This window comes from Schistocerca gregaria, chromosome 7, assembly GCF_023897955.1.
Source record: "Schistocerca gregaria isolate iqSchGreg1 chromosome 7, iqSchGreg1.2, whole genome shotgun sequence".
Lineage (NCBI taxonomy): Eukaryota > Metazoa > Arthropoda > Insecta > Orthoptera > Acrididae > Schistocerca > Schistocerca gregaria.
In genome coordinates, this window is record NC_064926.1 from 308,080,085 (window position 1) to 308,099,617 (window position 19,533).

Sequence of the window (19,533 nt, forward strand, 5' to 3'; positions counted from 1 at the left end):
AATATTAATATATAGCACTAAATCAAATATTCTAAGTAATTTTTATAGTATGGCCACGGTTTTCGTAATACTTGCCTCATAATTACAGCAACACTACCGCATTTCTAACCCACTGGCCCCAGAAAAGATAGGCAAACTAAAAGACAATACTAAACCCTCTTCTGTAATCCAAGGCATACCATCTCACATGCACATGTTATAAAAACTTATTCAATGTACCTACTAAATGCAAGCTATTCCACCCATCTCTTTCCACATAAAATATGTACAAATCTTAAAGAACCATCCCCCTCCCCCCACCCCATATAGTCTACGCTCTCATTTTACAAGCAGATTCAACACTAACATGAAAACTACCATTTTCTTTGTGCGAATGAATATCTATGGGTAAAATTTTTCTGATAGCAACAGACAACTTCCATTGTAAAACAGCTCTGCCAAACAAAAACAGAAAGATGTTGCTACAAATTTTACCACTGCAGTCACTTGAACATTTCTCTCACTTTGAGTAATTTTTAATCTTACAAATGGTAACAGGCTTTTCGTAATATACCTGACACTCAGATGTAATTGAGTTTCCGCTGATCATTTTAAGCCGTATCCTGTGCCTCTATCTCTCACAATGCAGTCTATCCTTTCCTTTCTAATTATACATGTATTTTCACTTTATTTGATATTTTCTGTTCCTTTCCCCATTCATTTTGCCTTATCTACATTTGATTACCAATTATATTCTGTGATGTAGTTCTACTGTGTCTCAACACTTTATAAACTGAACTGCCATCCGAAATGTGTCAGGTGTAATCAATCACAAAATTTTACACTGATTATTTACCTTTCAGGTCTCCTCTGCCCCAGGATTCTGGATGACACATCCTGCTCTCTGTTTGGCTTCTGCCAAATAAATGTCTTGTTGCTTATTAATTAAGAGTAAATACCATGAAAAATTTTTGCTTCTTGCTTGTCTGTATTACATTTCTTACTGTTTCTAACACTTGAAGGCACACAAAAATTTCCGAAATTGGTAGGGAGATTCATTTAATATGAGGTAACAAGAGTTGACAAGAAAAACTAAAAACGTTTCTTTGAAGGTCATTTCATAACTGAGATAATAAGAGTACTGAAATGTGGGTTACAGTTATAAAAGATTGCAGAACTGAAAACTGACGTATCACGCAAGAGGAAAGCACATTAGAATTTGATCATATACATGATCGATTTTATATGGGCTAATGGGCTATGTAAAAGAACTTTCGAGAACGTATGTTCCAAGAAGTGTGCAGTCACATATTACTTCCTCTTGTATCACACAACATGAGCTTTACTGTAAAAATCAGGTGCTGTATCCTTCATTACACAGCATATGGTGTTTTTCAGAATGTAGAAAGTTATGTGTTCATCGTGTTAATCACAATACCAAAAGAATTTTTATGTTAATTGAAGATCTAATTTTCTGGCTTCTCAATCTGGATAAAGATACACAAAATGAATCATATGGTCCATGAAAACTGATGAACAGATGTATATTTGCAGTAAGTTCTTGATATAAGTTGGCAAGAAAAACTTAAAATCCAGTAACAATCAAACTTCTCAGAGTAAAATGTACAAATTCGTGTACCGCCGCTAATGGGAGCAGGGCATATATCAAAAATATGTACCAGTACTAACGGCAATGTTTTATTAACAAAATTACAACAGATACAGAGTAACACAGAGATCATCCAAATATCTCTTAAAAATTAAAGCGTTTCTAACTGTAAAAGTGCAATTTACAGGATCCACACCTATTTACAAGTCCCTTTGTGAAAGGGACACAGCGGTGCATATCTGTCACCCTGAGATATCCTCTCACACAGAGGTACCAGAATGAGAATATACAAACAATATAGTTTCCTTTTAAGTTTGTACGGAGAAATCTAGCGATTCCTTTCATTAGTCAAAACATTTCATAATTGCCTCATAGTTGAACCGGAAGTTTGCCCATGAAGGTGATCCCCATTTATCAGTCGTGCTTCCAATTCCAGAGTTTACTACAAGCTTACCAGAATTTTTCTCATCATCTGAAACGTAAAGCAAAGGTATTCTCATTCACAAATTTTCAACACCTGTAATGGATAATATAACTAATCCATTTACTAAAATAAATGTTTCTTATATTGATATTATCCCACACACAAACAATGATACTGAGAAAAAAATGTACTTGCTGTTAAGTAAATCAATACTGAATGAGGGAGGGTGGGGATACCAAGTAACATGCTCCACCTGGTCTCTCGTTGCAACTGACAGCCCCCCCCCCCCTCCTACAACAACAGCTTTTCTGATGTACGTAGATGAGAGTTACCCTTGCTACACATCCTCTGTTCCCATAATTCTCCTGGTCTTCATCTATGCTAGCCCCTCACCCTTGTTCCACTCCCACCTGCCCCCAGGACTCAAAAACTTCACACATATTCCTCACAACCTCTTCTCACAGCCCCTCCCCCCTTCCATGTTCTGCCACTCCCTTTTCAATCTACTCTGACACATAATCATGCACTGCCATGAACTCACCTGTACCACTGCTCATGTTACATTCCTATCCACTGTACCTGCTGCCTCCCTCTGAGCCGTCAGCCACCCTTTCCCAGTACTACCTCCTGCTCACTGCCCCCTTTCTCCGTCTTCCTGTTCCACCCAACACAACCTCTCACCCCAGTCAAGCTGCAGAACTGCAGTCCAGGTATTGTGTATTCACCTGATACAATGTGGCTGTACAGTCTCTCTCTCTCTCTCTCTCTCTCTCTCTCTCTCTCTCTCTCTCTCTCTCTCTCTGTGTGTGTGTGTGTGTGTGTGTGTGTGTGTGTGTGTGAGAGAGAGAGAGAGAGAGAGAGAGAGAGAGAGAGAGAGAGAGCGCACGCATGTGTGCTTTAGCTCAAAAGATAATTTGTCTGAAAGCTAACAATTTTCAGTGTTATTTATGTACCTGTCATTGACTCAACATCTCCACATTCTGGTAGTTTGTACCTGTCATTAGCTCAGTGTCTCTGCATTTGAGTAGTTGTTAAACTGTGTAACTATAATTCATAATCTGACAATGGCTGCTCAATTATACTACTGGCTGATGCCTTGAATGGGACATCAGTGCGTCAAGAGATTCTAAAATAAATAAATAAACATACCACATCTGACAATAGAATTAAGTTTCAAAGTAATATGAACAAAAAATTACAGGAAAAGCGCAAATGAGACAATAAGCAAAGGAAGTGAACATTATTAATAAAACAGTTCCATCAGGAACAATCACACTGACATAAAAACTAAGAGCATTATCTACTTCAGAAAATAATTACACTGTTTACAAAGGGACCTAAGAATAAAATTCAAATAAAATTAGAATAAAACAATTATAGAATGAATAGTAACAGTCTAGTTTGGTAAGGGCACATACATGAACATTACATGAAGTCACAAACAAATACTGTGTAGTTATAGAACACCTTCTACCTGAGAAACCTCTTTCTCAGAACTTTCCTTAAGTTTCATTTTCTTACTTTGTAGCTTTCTTTTTCTGCTCAGCCCTCTTTCTCTCATTTTATTTAAGGCCTTCTCAAACTGGCCCTTTCTCTGCTACTGGTTCTCTGCATCTACCATATGCATTTCGGACAGTTTGTGTTAACCACTTCCTGGGTTTGGTGTGGGGTGGCAGAGGGGCGAAGTGGACTGCAATACTCATCATGGGGTTGCGAACCACTGTGGCTGTGGCGGGATAGAGCATCTCCGTTGTTTCTAGGTCCCCGATTAACATAACATAACATAACATAACATGTCTATGATGCTAAATTGGAAAAAAAGCAAAAATAAATAAAGGCGCACACACACAAAAAGATAAGGGTACTGCTGGTTAAGAAAATATTTCATGGGACAAAGGGAAACAGGACAAAAAAAGGGCAGTCCTATTAAAAACGTGATGTCTGGTCACCCTGTTATGACCACCAAAGCGACTTAAAGCAGAAAACATGCCAATGCCAATGCCAATGCCTACCCGTTTTCTTCAGGTCAGCATTAACTGCACTTTTGGATTTCAACACATGCCCTTTATAAAGCAATATGGCAGGGGTGATTTATACAGAATTGTGGATATCATATTCTTAACAAATGTATGGCATTCATTCTGGAACACCGAGAGATCCTAGATCCTCCTCTGATACACCACACTGAGCCATAGCTTGTTTGGTTCCATACCCATAGCCCACTTTCTCAGTTCACAACAGATCTGTGGTGTCACTTAGATCTATTTTGAAGATAGTCTGCTTCTCAGAAACCTTTGGTTTGACAAGGTTTTTCATTAATTCTGACTATGAACTGGAGCCAAGTATAAAGGAAAGGAGATAAGGAGCCATCTAAGTGGAATATAGCCAAAAAAGGCTCAACTCGAGCAGCAAAAAAAAAAAAAAAAAAGGGCAAGGTGAGCTCTCAGCATCTTGGCATTCCAAGACTCACACTCTGTATCGTAGAAATTCCAATAGTGATCTTGTGTTTCAGTTTTATCTTCTCTTGTCCCTTTTTTTACCCTTTCTACTTCCTTCACATACTTTCCAGTTTCACTCTTACCTGCTCCTGTTTCTTCTTTAAACTTTTTCTACTTTCATCATGCTGAGCCCTGACTATCATGATTTTCCCATAAACACTGAAGTGGGATACCAGCTTGAAACCTGGCCCAAAACATTACCAGAGTAACATACAACCAGGTCAATCTGCTGGTTTCCGCCAACCTATTCAAATTCTCATCAAACCCAAGTGTGACAATGTCACAGGCTGCAACATTATTCTCCAACTGTTAAGTGAAAAATAACCTCAGTCAGAACACAATGATGTAATTCATTTTATAATCCATACTTTTGAGGCTATGTCACTGTCTTGCAACATAACAAGGCTGCCAACGTCTCGAGAAGACTGGTGTCTCACAGCAGTCAACAGACACAAACGTTCATCTTAGCATTCCTCTGCATACAATCTAGCATCATTGGCTGCCATCCAGATATTTCTGCAATAGGCACCCCACATGACTACCTCTGGATAAAAAGCTGGTTACTAGGACAAATTATGACTGAATGACAGTCCCTGCCTGTACCACAGTGGACTAAAAATAAAGACTAATTGGAAATAGCATTTCTCATCATTGAAATTGACCCTTTTTTCCTTGTGCATCTTGCATGTCAAGAGCATCATCAGGATTGTCCTTTTCATTGTTGGAGTTGATGATTAATTTTGTCCACAAGCAACAAGTAGCACTACCAGAGCTACGAGTATGCAATTGCACTGGGCTGTGTTCTACGATCCACCAAAAGTTTGAATCCACAGTCCAGCACGGGTTGAGCGAGTTCTGAGTTAACATATGCATTACACAAGATCATCCTAAGCGATACAGTAAGATGTATAGAAGACTTCACGACGGTGATAAGCCACCAAAAAATTCAAGACCTGGGCTACTTACTTTCCTATTAGCAATAACCACCCCATCTGTAACGTTATGAAACTGGTTTGGGCCTCATCTTCTTGTTCTTCTTGGTAGGGTATAAGTTTATTATCTCAAACTGAAACATTTTTGGGTACTGAATTATATTATAGAATAATGGGCACAACATCCCTGTTTTTTAGTTTCACTTGGCCTCATGTCTATAAACTTTAAACTGGTGTGTTGGACAATGACTAGTCTTCTACAACTTCTATTCACACATCAAAAGAACCATGCTACATCAACCATCCAGTGACACTATCAGTGACAAAACTTACTGAAACTTACGTCATAGTTCACAGTTTATACAAAAGGGCAGTTGAACTCATTACTAGTCACCTCAAACTGTTGGTGTGGCACAAAACAAAAAGTTTACAAAGTACAGTATTGTAAACACAGTCTATGCTCATAACAACCAAAGAAAATAACACATGTTTCACTAATGTGTGTTGCAGACTGCATGAGCATGAATTATCACAGAAAATGTTAACTGAAAGACCACATTGTAATATCAACAATATTCCGAAAAGGATAAATTGCTACTCACTATGAAGGTGACATGATGAGTTGCTGACAGGCACAACAAAAAAACTGCTACATATAGGTTTTTGGCCAGAGCATTCTTAACAAAAGAAAATCACACACACATTCACACAAGCAAGCACACCACACACACACACACACACACATGACCACTATACCCAGCCGCTCTGGCCAGAATGGCCCGAGATAGTGGTCATGTATACATGAGGTTTGCTTCCTTGTATTAATGTGTGTGTTTTTCTTTTCTGAAGAAGGCTTTGGCCAAAAACTTATATGTAACAGTCTTTTTGTCATGCCTGTCTGCAACTCAACATGTCATTTTTATGGTGAGTAGCAGTCTATCCACTTCATAATATTGTAAAAATGTTAAATGAGTACTTCTTAAGCTTTGACCCGACTACATGATTGGGACAGGCAGATTCGATGCATAGACATTAACATGGGACCAGCTGAGGCATAATGGTAGTGTATGATTCTGGAAAATGTACATGGTGTATCAAAAAGGATGGTGCAAACTTGCATGGTTGAAAGTACATGATCATAGAAGCACAAATGTCAGTAAACATGGGCTCTAAAATGCATATATTAAGACCTGTGAGACATTCTTGATTTTAAGTATTGTGTAACAAATCTCTTCCACTGCAAGCTCTTTGCTTTCCATATTTTTGGAAGTGGTAGAATGGACCAAAACAAGAAAAAAATGTCCATTAAACATGTGCTCTAAAATGCATACCTTAAAAGTTATGAACACTTGTTCATTAGAAGAGCTGTGTTCTAAAGTACCAAAGATTAACAGGAGCTCATAGCTGTTAAGGTATGCATTTTAGAGCACATACTTACTGGATACTTGCGCTTCTATTATTGTGTCTTTCAGTCGTGTAAGTCTGCGACATTCTTTTTGATACACCCTGTACATTCATTTATAAAATTGCTAAGGTGAAGTTTACTCAAATAGTAAGCTATATGTTCTGGCAATAACATGGTTTACACATGAGGTAGTTACTTAACAAAGTAACGTAGCTTACAGAACTATTTTGTGTGTCTATGCTGAAAATTATCTACTTGCAAGTGCAGTTGCCATACTTCAAATTATGATAAATTATGCAAAATTTTGCTTACTAACTTCACTGATTAATGAATCGTGACAGTCAGTTCAGAAAAACTGGGACAACAGAAGTATAATAGTAAATTTGTAAATTAAACAGTATAATGGCACATAGGCAGCAGTAATTTTGAGTGTATCTGAACTTCTATACTGATTACCTATTAAGTTCACTAGTTTCCTGAAAATTAAAACGTGTTACTGTGAAGTTTGTATCCTAGCTTTCTGATGACATGTATCAAGGTTTCCAAAACTACTGATTTATTCAGTTTAAATTCACTATAATGTACTGTAGGGCAATTTCATCTCAAATCATACAGGTCAAGCAGGAACGTGCCACATCACTAATTCAAGTTCGCTGGAAAAAATATATGTTGAAATTCCACATGGCCTCAGCAAAACTACAATATTCTGAATTTCTGATGATTTGTTAAAATGCTACATATGCCTCTAAATGAGAGTATTTGTGAAAATGTCATAATGAAAGGCAAAATTGAATAATTATAATAAAGAAATATAATAACCAAAACGGCCTTGCTGTGCTGGTACTGTGAATGGCTGAAAGCAAGGGGAAACTACGGCCGTAATTTTTCCCGAGGGCATGCAGCTTTACTGTATGATTAAATGATGATGGCGTCCTCTTGGGTAAAATATTCCGGAGGTAAAATAGTCCCCCATTCGGATCTCCGGGCGGGGACTACTCAAGAGGATGTCGTTATCAGGAGAAAGAAAACTGGCATTCTACGAATCGGAGCGTGGAACGTCAGATCCCTTATCGGGCAGGTAGGTTAGAAAATTTAAAAAGGGAATGGATAGGTTAAAGTTAGATATAGTGGGAATTAGTGAAGTTTGGTGGCAGGAGGAACAAGACTTTTTGGTCAGGTGACTACAGGGTTATAAACACAAAATCAAATAGGGGTAATGCAGGAGTAGGTTTAATAATGAATAGGAAAATAGGAATGCAGGTAAGCTACTACAAACAGCATAGTGAACACATTATTGTGGCCAAGATAGATACGAAGCCCACACCTACTACAGTAGTACAAGTTTATATGCCAACTAGCTCTGCAGATGACGAAGAAATTGAAGAAATGTATGATCTAATAAAAGAAATTATTCAGATAGTGAAGGGTGACGAAAATTTAATAGTCATGGGTGACTGGAATTTGGTAGTAGGAAAAGGGAGATAAGCAAAGGCTGTATACATGGAAGAAGCCTGGAGATACTAAAAGGTATCAGATAGATTATATAATGGTAAGACAGAGATTTAGGAACCAGGTTTTAAATTGTAGGACATTTCCAGGAGCAGATTTGGACTCTGACCACAATCTATTGGTTGTGACCTGTAGATTAAAACTAAAGAAACTGCAAAAAGGTGGGAATTTAAGGAGATGGGACCTGGATAAACTAAAAGAACCAAAGGTTGTACAGAGTTTCAGGGAGAGCATAAGGGAACAATATACAGGAATGAGGGAAAGAAATACGAAGCATGGGTAGCTTTGAGGGATGAAGTAGTGAAGGCAGCATTTGGATCAAGAAGGTAAAAAGATGAGGGCTAGTAGAAATCCTTGGGTAACATAAGAAATATTGAATTTAATTGATGAAAGGAGAAAATATAAAAATGCAGTAAATGAAGCAGGCAAAAAGGAATACAGACGTCTCAAAACTGAGATCGACAGGAAGTGCAAAATGGCTAAGCAGGGATGGCTAGAGGACAAATGTAAGGACGTAGAGGCTTTTCTCACTAGGGGTAAGGTAGATACTGCCTACAGGAAAATTAAAGACACCTTTGGAGATAAGAGAACAACTTGTATGAACATCAAGGGCTCAGATGGAAACCCAGTTCTAAGCAAAGAAGAGAAAGCAGAAAGGTGGAAGGAGTATATAGAAGGTCTATACAAGGGCGATGTACTTGAGGACAATATTATGGAAATGGAAGAGGATGTAGATGAAGATGAAATGGGAGATACGATACTGCGTGAAGAGTTTGATAGAGCACGGAAAGACCTGAGTCGAAACAAGGCCCCCAGAGTAGACAACATTCCACTGGAACTACTGACAGGCCTGGGAGAGCCAGTCCTGACAAAACTCTACCATCTGGTGAGCAAGATGTATGAGACAGGCAAAATACCCTCAGACTTCAAGAAGAATATAATAATTCCAATCCCAAAGAAAGCAGGTGCTGACAGATGTGAAAATTACCGTACTATCAGTTTAATAAGACACAGCTGCAAAATACTAACGCGAATTCTTTACAGACGAATGGAAGAAATGGTAGATGCAGACCTCGGGGAAGATCAGTTTGGATTCCGTAGAAATGTTGGAACACGTGAGGCAATACTGTCCCTACGACTGACCTTAGAAGCTAGATTAAGGAAGGGCAAACCTACGTTTCTAGCAATTGTAAACTTAGAGAAAGCTTTTGACAATGTTGATTGGAATACTCTCTTTCAAATTCTGAAGGTAGCAGGGGTAAAATACAGGGAGCGAAAGGCTATTTACAATTTGTACAGGAACCAGAATGCAGTTATAAGAGTTGAGGGACATGAAAGGAAAGCAGTGGTTGGGAAGGGAGTGAGACAGGGTTGTGGTCTCTCCCCGATGTTATTCAATCTGTATATTGAGCAAGCAGTGAAGGAAACAAAAGAAAAATTTGGAGTAGGTATTAAAATCCATGGAGAAGAAGAAAAAATGTTGAGGTTCGCTGATGACATCGTAATTCTGTCAGAAACAGCAAAGGACTTGGAAGAGTAGTTGAGCAGAATGGATAGTGTCTTGAAAGGAGGATATAAGATGAACATCAACAAAACCAAAACGAGGATAATGGAATGTAGTCGAATTAAGTCAGGTGATGCTGAGGGAATTAGATTAGGAAATGAGACACTTAAAGTAGTAAAGGAGTTTTGCTATTTGGGGAGCAAAATAACTGATGATGGTTGATGTAGAGAGGATATAAAATGTAGACTGGCAATGGCAAGGAAAGCGTTTCTGAAGAAGAGAAATTTGTTAACATCGAGTATAGATTTAAGTGTCAGGAAGTCATTTCTGAAAGTATTTGTATGGAGTGTAGCCATGTATGTAAGTGAATCATGGACGATAAATAGTTTGGACAAGAAGAGAATAGAAGCTTTCAAAATGTGGTGCTACAGAAGAATGCTGAAGATTAGATGGGTAGATCACATAACTAATGAGGAAGTATTGAATCGGATTGGGGAGAAGTTTGTGGCACAACTTGACCAGAAGAAGGGATCGGTTGGTAGGACATGTTCTGAGGCATCAAGGGATCACCAATTTCGTATTGGAGGGCAGCGTGGAGGCTAAAAATCGTAGAGGGAGACCAAGAGATGACTACACTAAGCAGATTCAGAAGGATGTAGGGTGCTGTAGGTACTGGGAGATGAAGAAGCTTGCACAGGATAGAGTAGCATGGAGAACTGCATCAAACCAGTCTCAGGACTGAAGACCACAACAACAATAAAGAAACAAAAAAGTGATAGAAATCTGAACTTATCCTCATCAAATAATTTGTTCCCAATGCTATGAGAGCTATTTTTCTTTTTGGGAAAGTGAACTACGAAAATTTGTAACTTTCAGCGTATTTCAAAATTATGTTTTGAAAATATGAAATGATCGAGTTGATGGACTGCTAACTGTCAGCTATGACATTAATACATGAAATTCTTAAACTACCAAAATATTTGTACTTAAAGATGAGAGAATCTGGAAATTTTGGTTATTTAGAAATTTTCTCCAAAACCCCCATCCTAAATGTTCTAAAAAGTTTGGTCCATTAGATGGCCATTGTACTTAGGGAATGTGCAATCAGAGTGGGCAATACTTGTATATACAAAATGTGAGAAATTTTTTAGGTAGACCTAGCTCTACTCTCAAGGTCAAAAAAATCATGGACACTTAAATATTTAAATTGATCACTGATTTTAAGTAAATGTCATGTAAAACTGGTATTTCTGAATCAAAATAATTACTTTACAACATTATAAGTAAGTGGGAAAATGATTCATAGTTTTCTTCAAAAACGTTTTATAACAAAAATTGGATATAGAATATTTATACCCATTTTTCTTTTTATGGTATTAGTCACAAATTATTATTGTCTTTTGTCATGATTTTATTACTTCACGGCTTTCCATGAATTAAAACTGTCCACAATGTAATAACCAACACTGCACTGTTTTCTTCATCTGCTTCTCACTGAACTCATGCAGCAGAGCTGAATCTGCACATGGAGTAGAATGACCAAACAAGAGCAGTGCTTGGGAAATAGGAACTACACACTTATCTTTTGTTGATGGCCATTTGAAACCATTAGCAGGGCTTTGAGGTGTCACAAAGGAGATGGTTATATCTTGCAGCACATGAGACATACTTATTGTCTGTCCCACCCACCACTGATTGTCAAACACACAAGAAATGAGGTGACTCACTGCAAAGTCTTCTAGTGTACATTGTTGTCTGTGCATTTCACACACAGTAACAGGCTGCATTTTGTGGAGAACCGTTCTTGCAAAGTATGTGCCACTGCGGGATGCAACCCAGTAGTGACTTGATTGAATTCGTCCCACAGGCTTTATAACAGACCACTCTTCTCTCTTTTTTAAACAAAATTCCCTTAATGTACTTTCATTTGGAATTAAGAGTTTCATGTTTGCTACTAATGTAGGTATAGTGTGTACAAATCTATTAGCATCTTCTTAGAGCATCAACAGCTTCATGCTGGAGATTATATCTTCATGCAAGATGTATTCAGAGACCACTTACCCAATCACAAGCACTTTTCCCATGATTCGTTACTGAAAATATCAAATTTTTTTGTCTTAATTCCTGTACTACAGTGTTGACAAGCTCATAAAACTGAAAGCAGTTTTTAAAATTGAGATGCTGCACCATCAGTCACATACATGTGTCTACAAAATGAATGGCCTCTAGACTCTTTCACATCAATTATCAAGCTGACGGATGAGATCATCACTGAGAATAGCAGAATCATGTGATGTTCCAAGGAAGCGAACGACACATGTTAATGTTGATATTTGAGATGTGTGCCAGTGATACCTTTGAATTATGTTTCGCAAAGGAACAGATCAGTTTTCAGCAAAGTTGAAATCAAGAACTAATGTGTTGGTATTCTGGGATGTGGCTGACTTTATATGTGCTACGGCCTGTCTCTGAATCCACTGGTTATGATGGTGAGCAGTCCTTTCAAGGCCCAATGCCTAACCTCTATAACAAAATTCTATGGCTCTACTGTCTTCTTCACCAACTCTCCTCTCTCCCACAATGCATAGGTTATGTCACTGTCAGTATCCTGAAGGTGTAATACTTCAACAGTGATCACTTGAGCACCAAGGATACATTGCACACTCCTGCAACCAACATTTATCTTGTGGCTCTTGACACATACCAAAGGTGTCAGGTCCATCTCTATGTACTTCTTTCTTGTGACAATGCTTATGGTAAAACAAACAAGTTTCAAATTAGTGCAATAAATACATGTGCATACTTCCTTCACTGGCTGACATTTTACCCATTTTGGCCATAAGGTATACAATTTTTAAATTTGGTTTCTCATTTTTCATTATGAGATATGTTTCTCTTAATGATTTTGTCATATATCTTTTTACCATTTTCGCTATAGCATCGGCTTGGTTAGGACTTTTCCTGCTGTAATCTTTGTCATCACTTAGGTAACATAAGATTTCACACGCATTTGAACAATCCAAAGCAACAGTAAGTGTATCATCTTGCAACGGATGCCCACAGTAAGAATCTGGGCGTGCCCAAATACCTTTCTCATTCTTTATTTTACAAGCTTTTGAAATCAAATAATTTGAGGAAGTGAGTATGTATTTCCATATCTGCTGCTTAGAGTGGCTACCTGGTATCAGTGTCAGCAACTGTACCTTCTCAATGTAGGTGACTGCTGAGATAGCTGTATTTAGGTTTTAAAAACCATACATCGCATTTCATGCACATGTCACTATTTTCAAGTTCCGCACCACATGCATCTACATTATACACATGATAAAGTTTTGAAGATGTTGCTTGTGTAAAACTTGTTTCAATTTCTTCCAGTTTTGTTTTTACATTCTGTTTTCTTCTCATGCTTCTTACATTTCCTGGACATTTAAGGGGCGATATAGTAGGAGCTAGGCAGAAATGCTAACACTCAATGTGTCAACAACTTCACATCCAGGAATATAAACATTCTCCTTCAGTTTCAAACAATGAAAAATCCAGGATGGAATGTAGGGAATGTGCCTATCTGTGACTCAGCATCTCCGCTATATGGTGCAGCAACTTTCTTCTTCAGTTTCACACTTGGGTGATGGCGATCGTCCAGTTGGATTGTCACTAAATTTCTTCTTGTAGTGATGCAGCAATACCTACACAGTGGTCGTGATGCTAATACCGTTACTTGAGGATCAAATAATTTCTGCAATACCTCTGGCATATTTCCAACAACTGTGAAGTGTTTTTCACCTTTCTTAAACACCACCTTCTTGTCTTTTTTTCATAGTCCACACACCTCACTTTTTCAATCCTGTATTTCCTCACTGACATTGTACCTAACAAGAAGTTCAAACCAAACACAAAACTGGATGCAGAATGGTTAATGTGCAAGTTCTCACTCTGTTATAAACAGAAGACTGCCGGAAACAGAGTTGCCAACCTGCATATTTTACACTAGAAATTCAGTGATGAGAAAATGTAGAATGTTGAAATTTTTTTAACATTTTACACAGAAAAGTATTGCCCACTGTATTTGCACTGACGACTAACATATTAACCAAACAATATTTTGTGTAATTTTCAAAAGTTTTCTGATGGGAGTTTTCAAGTAAATAATGCATAAAAACTTGTAAAAATGCAATTTTTTCCATTTTTAGTAATAAATATTTATGTAATATAGCTAGCTGGAGCAGAGACGATACTGCTTATAATTACATCAGTAGTATCTTTGGTAATATGACAGAAAAGATCGTGTTCCATGACTTTCTGAATAATAATAATAAATGTGGAAAAATTAACTTACATATCATATTTTCATCTTAAATTTGTAAGATAAAGGAAGCCCATAAGTGTGAATGTGCAGGTGTCAACTAAATTTCAACACACTAAGAGGGAGCTTTAACGCGAAAATCTGCAATTTTTCCAGTACTTTTGGTTTATTAATTATATATATTTTTTATTTTCTACTGTTTTAAGAGTTATTTACAAAATATAGATTTTTCAAAGGGCCATACCATTTACAAAATTAAGATAAAATAAAAATACTTTATTTCTGAAGGGGACCACACTCTGCCTATCCAAACCATGTTAATTTAGGCAAGTATTTGACTCATTTCTGAAAAAAGTATTTCATGCAGGACCTTTTTTACTGTATGTTACATGACACTAATATAGTCAACTATACTAAAATCTACTTTATCAATTTTATAGTTTTTAAGAAATACATTTTTTAAATTTATTAACAAAAAATATTTAGTTTTTTCTGCAGAAAATATTTTTTTGTCAACTTCCTAACGGGGGAATATTCCATAGCAGTCAGTTTTATGCTTTCCTCACTAACCTCACATACAGCTCTCTCTAATATTGCAGTCAGTTTTTCAAATTTATTTGGTGGTTGATGTAAGTTCATCACTGAACAAAATGTTCTCCCTGCAGCCATGCCCTTTCCAATGGATCGTACGGCATAAACTAATCTAGTATTAATTTCATAAGGGCCATTTGCATTTTGAAGAACTCATAAATGAAATCACAGCTGAGCATTTAGTGCAAATTAAATCCAAAGCAATTTCTAGGCCTTTTCTGCCACTGGCACTCTCACATATTTTCACACTCTGTGACTCACCACACTGTCTACATTGTACAAATTTAGAAATTAAACCTGATAATATTCTCAAATTTATAATAATGTTACTGCACCCATTGTCACTTACAGGAATTCATTGTAACTCTCCTGAAATGGTGAGAGCTTCTTTGATGATGCACTTGTTGAAGAATTACAATTAGAAACATCGTTGCCAGGCGACATAACCTCTTGTACAGAAAGCTTTCTAAACTTCTTTCCTCTAAATTGTTGTTTCTTGAAAATGCCTTTACATTTCGTCATCTTCAATAAACACAACAAAACACACGTAAACAAGCACTGCAAACCAAAGTATAACAACTACTCAAAATCACTCTTGAACAAAACTAACCGCATGTTTGAAAGTGTGTTCTTTACAAACAGCAGAGACAAAAGTATACCAATGTAGGGGATATAAAGATCTAAAATATATGCAGAAAAGTGGGTGACAGAAAAGTGGGCTTGGCACATAAACACAGGTGGTAGGAAAATGCTCTTTAAATGCTCAAAAAAAATTTTTTCAGCAAAATCCTTTTCAGCGTACTTAAATAAAAATTTAATCTATCGAAATATGATGAAAACCAAAAATCCATTTTTTTTACTTTAACCACGGTGTGGTCCCCTTAACACTTATGATAAAGAGGTTTAATACATGTTTTTTCCAGAGAAATTCATGACAATGAGTTGACATGACATGTATGATTTGAGATGAAATCACCCTGTAGTATAATTATCAATTATTTATTACTTTTAATTAAGCAATTTTCCAGGAGAATTAAACACCCTCTTGTAGTGAGCAGATTGAAAATGTTCCTCTTAACAATAATTTTGTATGGAATAAGGTCCGAACAATATTTTGAAAGATTTGGGCATATAATACATATACACAATGACTAGATGTAGATGAAAATTAAGAGAGGAAAAATATTCGTTATTATTAGGGGTGCAATAAGAAAATCTGGAAAGATTGCACTTTGTACTGTTTAACATCCAGTCATCTACATCCCTTGAAGACTAGGAGGAGGAGAGGGCAATTAATATTTCCTTGTATGTATGTAATTGAAAGTAAGTTTATGGCAACGAAGACCCATAGCAGCTTTGGAATCTTCAATCAATGAGCAGAGAAATGACACAAAGAGTCGCCTCTTCTGCCCCAGCCAACTAATCCTACAGTTCCCACTGGTCACCTGCATTACATCATCCCCACGAAATGTGTTAGCTTAACTGTAGCTTAACTAACCAGTGAACACCAAAAGACCAATGCTTGCTTGTTAGTATTATAATGTCACTATTTTACACCTGCCATTAAAGTTCCATGATGATAGTCATTATACAGCAACAATCAGATCAATAGCTGCAGGCACCTACAATAGTAATTTTTCAGCACACATCTAAAACAACATATTGTATGCAAACCTATCACACCCTAGTATCCTTTGTTCAAAGTAAATGGATATGAATAGGCTGCAAAGCCCCTAAACAGACACATCTTTGTCATCACTTTGTGTCAGGAAATGAAGCAATACTTACCTCTGAATAGATGTAAATTAAACCTATACCAGCTTCTTGCAGGTCACATTGAGTCACAAATGCACAAAACGTTAGCACAGCAACAAACCACGAAAGCATGGCCACATTGCAGCGACAAGTGTGCAAACTTTCATACAGTTACACTAGGATCAGCCAGCTACAGCCAGGTCACGCTGGCTGGCCGTTGCTTTGGTCCAAGCAAAGCGAAGGGGGTGCGGATGCAGAACCACCAGTGGCGGGTGGTCACACAGCATTGATCCAAAGCTGAATGATGAGCACCTTGCTGCACTGCGGAAAACTGAAGGCAAGCAAATGCCTCTGCCCATAAGAAAATTGAGTACTCTGCCTTTTTCATACCCCATTTTCTAGGACACTGGAAACCCTGGATGTGTGTTCTTGCTACTGTCCTCTATCAGAGCACTATGACGTACAGAATGGAGGAAAGCATTCCAATAATAAAGTCAGAGCAGTGTAATGGACATATATTGAGCAAAATTTTCCAAATAACCAATGGCTGGAAATGCACCACTGTGGATCTACAGCTGCAAAATGACAGCCAATCAGAAATGAGTGTGTGGAAATTTGTCTGGGTGTGTCTAGTAGAGTGATTTTGTTTAACTAAGCTGCTGCTGTGATTGCTGTGCTCCACTGCACAAGATGCTGTGCACAGTACAGTGTGTACTCAATACCATGACTGTCGGCTCCAAGCATAAACAAACAGGAACTTAAGACTGTCCAAGGGGATAAAAGCCATTTTATCATTTAAACTAATGAAGCTTTTGAATTCTACTAGACAACAATACTAATCTACTGCTGTCTTCTTTTGAAGACAAGTATAAACAGGCTTATTCATTTCTAAACTTGCCTTCCCTGCTGAAAATATCATGTTCCACATTAATGTTGGCCTTAGTAGAAGGGCGCTATCAAAAACTCAAATTAGTGTGAAATATTTCACATGTTTGGTTTTTTTTCGGGGGGGGGGGGGGGGTGTTATGTTATTTAAGGGAACGGAGATTTCACAGTCAACACTGTCAAAAGCTTTATCTAATTCTACAAATTCTCTAATGTATGTCTGCCTTTCTTCAACCTATTTTCTATTATTTAAGGGAACCGAGATTTCACAGTCAACACTGTCAAAAGCTTTATCTACTTCTACAAATTCTCTAATGTATGTCTGCCTTTCTTCAACCTATTTTCTAAGACAAGGCATAGAGTTGACACTGCCTCTTATGTTCTATATTTCACTGGATTCTATACCGATCTTCCTGAAGTTTGTTTTTCCACTTTAGTGTAGAAATGAATGTGTCAATATTTTGCAACCATAACTTATTAAACTGATGGTTTGGTAGTATTTACACTTGTCAGCAGCTGCCAAGATTAATTCCTCCGTCTCATATATCTTGCACACCAGGTGGAATGATATTGTCATAGCTTGTACTCCCAAGGATCTCAACAATTCTGAGGGAATGTTGTCTACTCTAAGTGCCTTGTTTCAACTCTTTCAGTGCTCTGTCAAATTCTTCTTACAGTAACATGTCTCCCAACTCATACTCACCTACCTCTTCTCTTTCCGTTATGTTGTCCTCATGTTCATTCTTATATAGAATCTCTGTATATTCCTTCCATCTTTCAGCATTCCCTTCTTCTTTGCTTAGTACTGGGTTGCCATCTTATATCTTGATAATCATATAGCTGCTTCTCTTTTCTCCACAGGTCTCTTCTGCAGCCAGGTATTTGTCTTTCGTCCGTTCCTGCTTAGCATTTTATACATTCTGACAATATCATAATTTAGATCTATGTATTTCCTTCCACCTGCTTCATCTGCAACATTTTGTCTTTTCTTTCAACAGATAAATTTAATATCTCCTGCATTATCTAGCATTTCTACTTCGCTTTCTCTTTCTACCTACACCCATGTTCAGAAAAAACAGAACACATTGAACAACAAGAGATAAAGCATTCATATTCACAGGATGTGTAAATTAGTATGTTCTGCAGATATGATTAGCATCTGAAGTATGCAGGCCTGTGGGTTAGAGGTTGACATTGATATCGTGCCGCAACACCATCTACAAAAGAGGGTGCATTACTGGCATGAGAGAATGCGATGCATCCATCTGGGAAATTGCTGCTGTGTAATGGGTGTATGCAGAATGGTTCATGTAAGGCCATAGAACATGACAAAATGGGTCAGACGCACCACTGAGAAGAACCCCCAAGAGGATTGACACCTCATCCAAATGGCAATGCAGGACAGTTCTGAATCCTCCTCAGCTCTGTTGCAACAGTGGAACATTTTGTACACTATCAAGAGTGACAATCTGTTTCCGTTTGTTATTGCATGGGTTACGTGTGCGTCGTACATTTCTCTGCATATCTTTGATGAATGTGCAGAAACATGCTAAACAGCAATGTTGTATAGAACAATGTCACTGGGGACAGGAATGGCATCACATAGTGTTGCCCGACAAGTCCAGGTTCCGTTTGTTTGAAAATGATGGCTGCATTTTGGTTCACTGCAGAGAAGGGGAGGGGCATCATAGTGGCTGCATTTACTTATGACATACAGCGCCAAATCAAGGCCTTATGATGTGGAGTGCTAGCAGATACAACCACAAATTGCAGTTGGTGTGTGTCCAGGACACTGTGACGAGTCTGACAAACGTGAATGAGATCCTGTAACCTGTAGCCATACCGCTTCTGCACAGCACCCCAAACGCCATTTTTCAGCACGACCACACATTGCTGCACAAACACGTTCCTTCTTGATGTCACAGGATGTCAACCTTCCGTCCTAGCCCGCTAGATCACCAGACTTGTCTGTCACCAATCAATAATGTGTGGAATATGGTGAAAAGGTGGCTGCACTGCTGTGACCCAATGCCACTTACCACAGATGAACTCCACAATCATGGGCAGCTATACCATATGATGCCAGTCGTGCCTTATATGCATCAATGATGTCATGCATGGAACAAGTTATCTGGGCCC

General features: G+C 37.8%; 1 protein-coding gene across 3 annotated transcripts in view; it reads right to left on the minus strand.

Annotated features, from left to right (window-relative positions):
* Positions 1–1,661: 1,661 nt before the first annotated feature.
* Positions 1,662–19,533, minus strand: part of LOC126281945 (m7GpppN-mRNA hydrolase-like) — a 50,859-nt gene continuing 32,987 nt past the window's right edge. For all 3 annotated transcript variants that reach the window (XM_049981292.1, XM_049981294.1, XM_049981293.1), the window contains exon 6: positions 1,662–2,060. In XM_049981292.1, the coding sequence (XP_049837249.1) occupies positions 1,933–2,060 (128 nt within the window). In that variant the 3' untranslated portion in view covers positions 1,662–1,932. The remainder of the gene's footprint in view (positions 2,061–19,533) is intronic.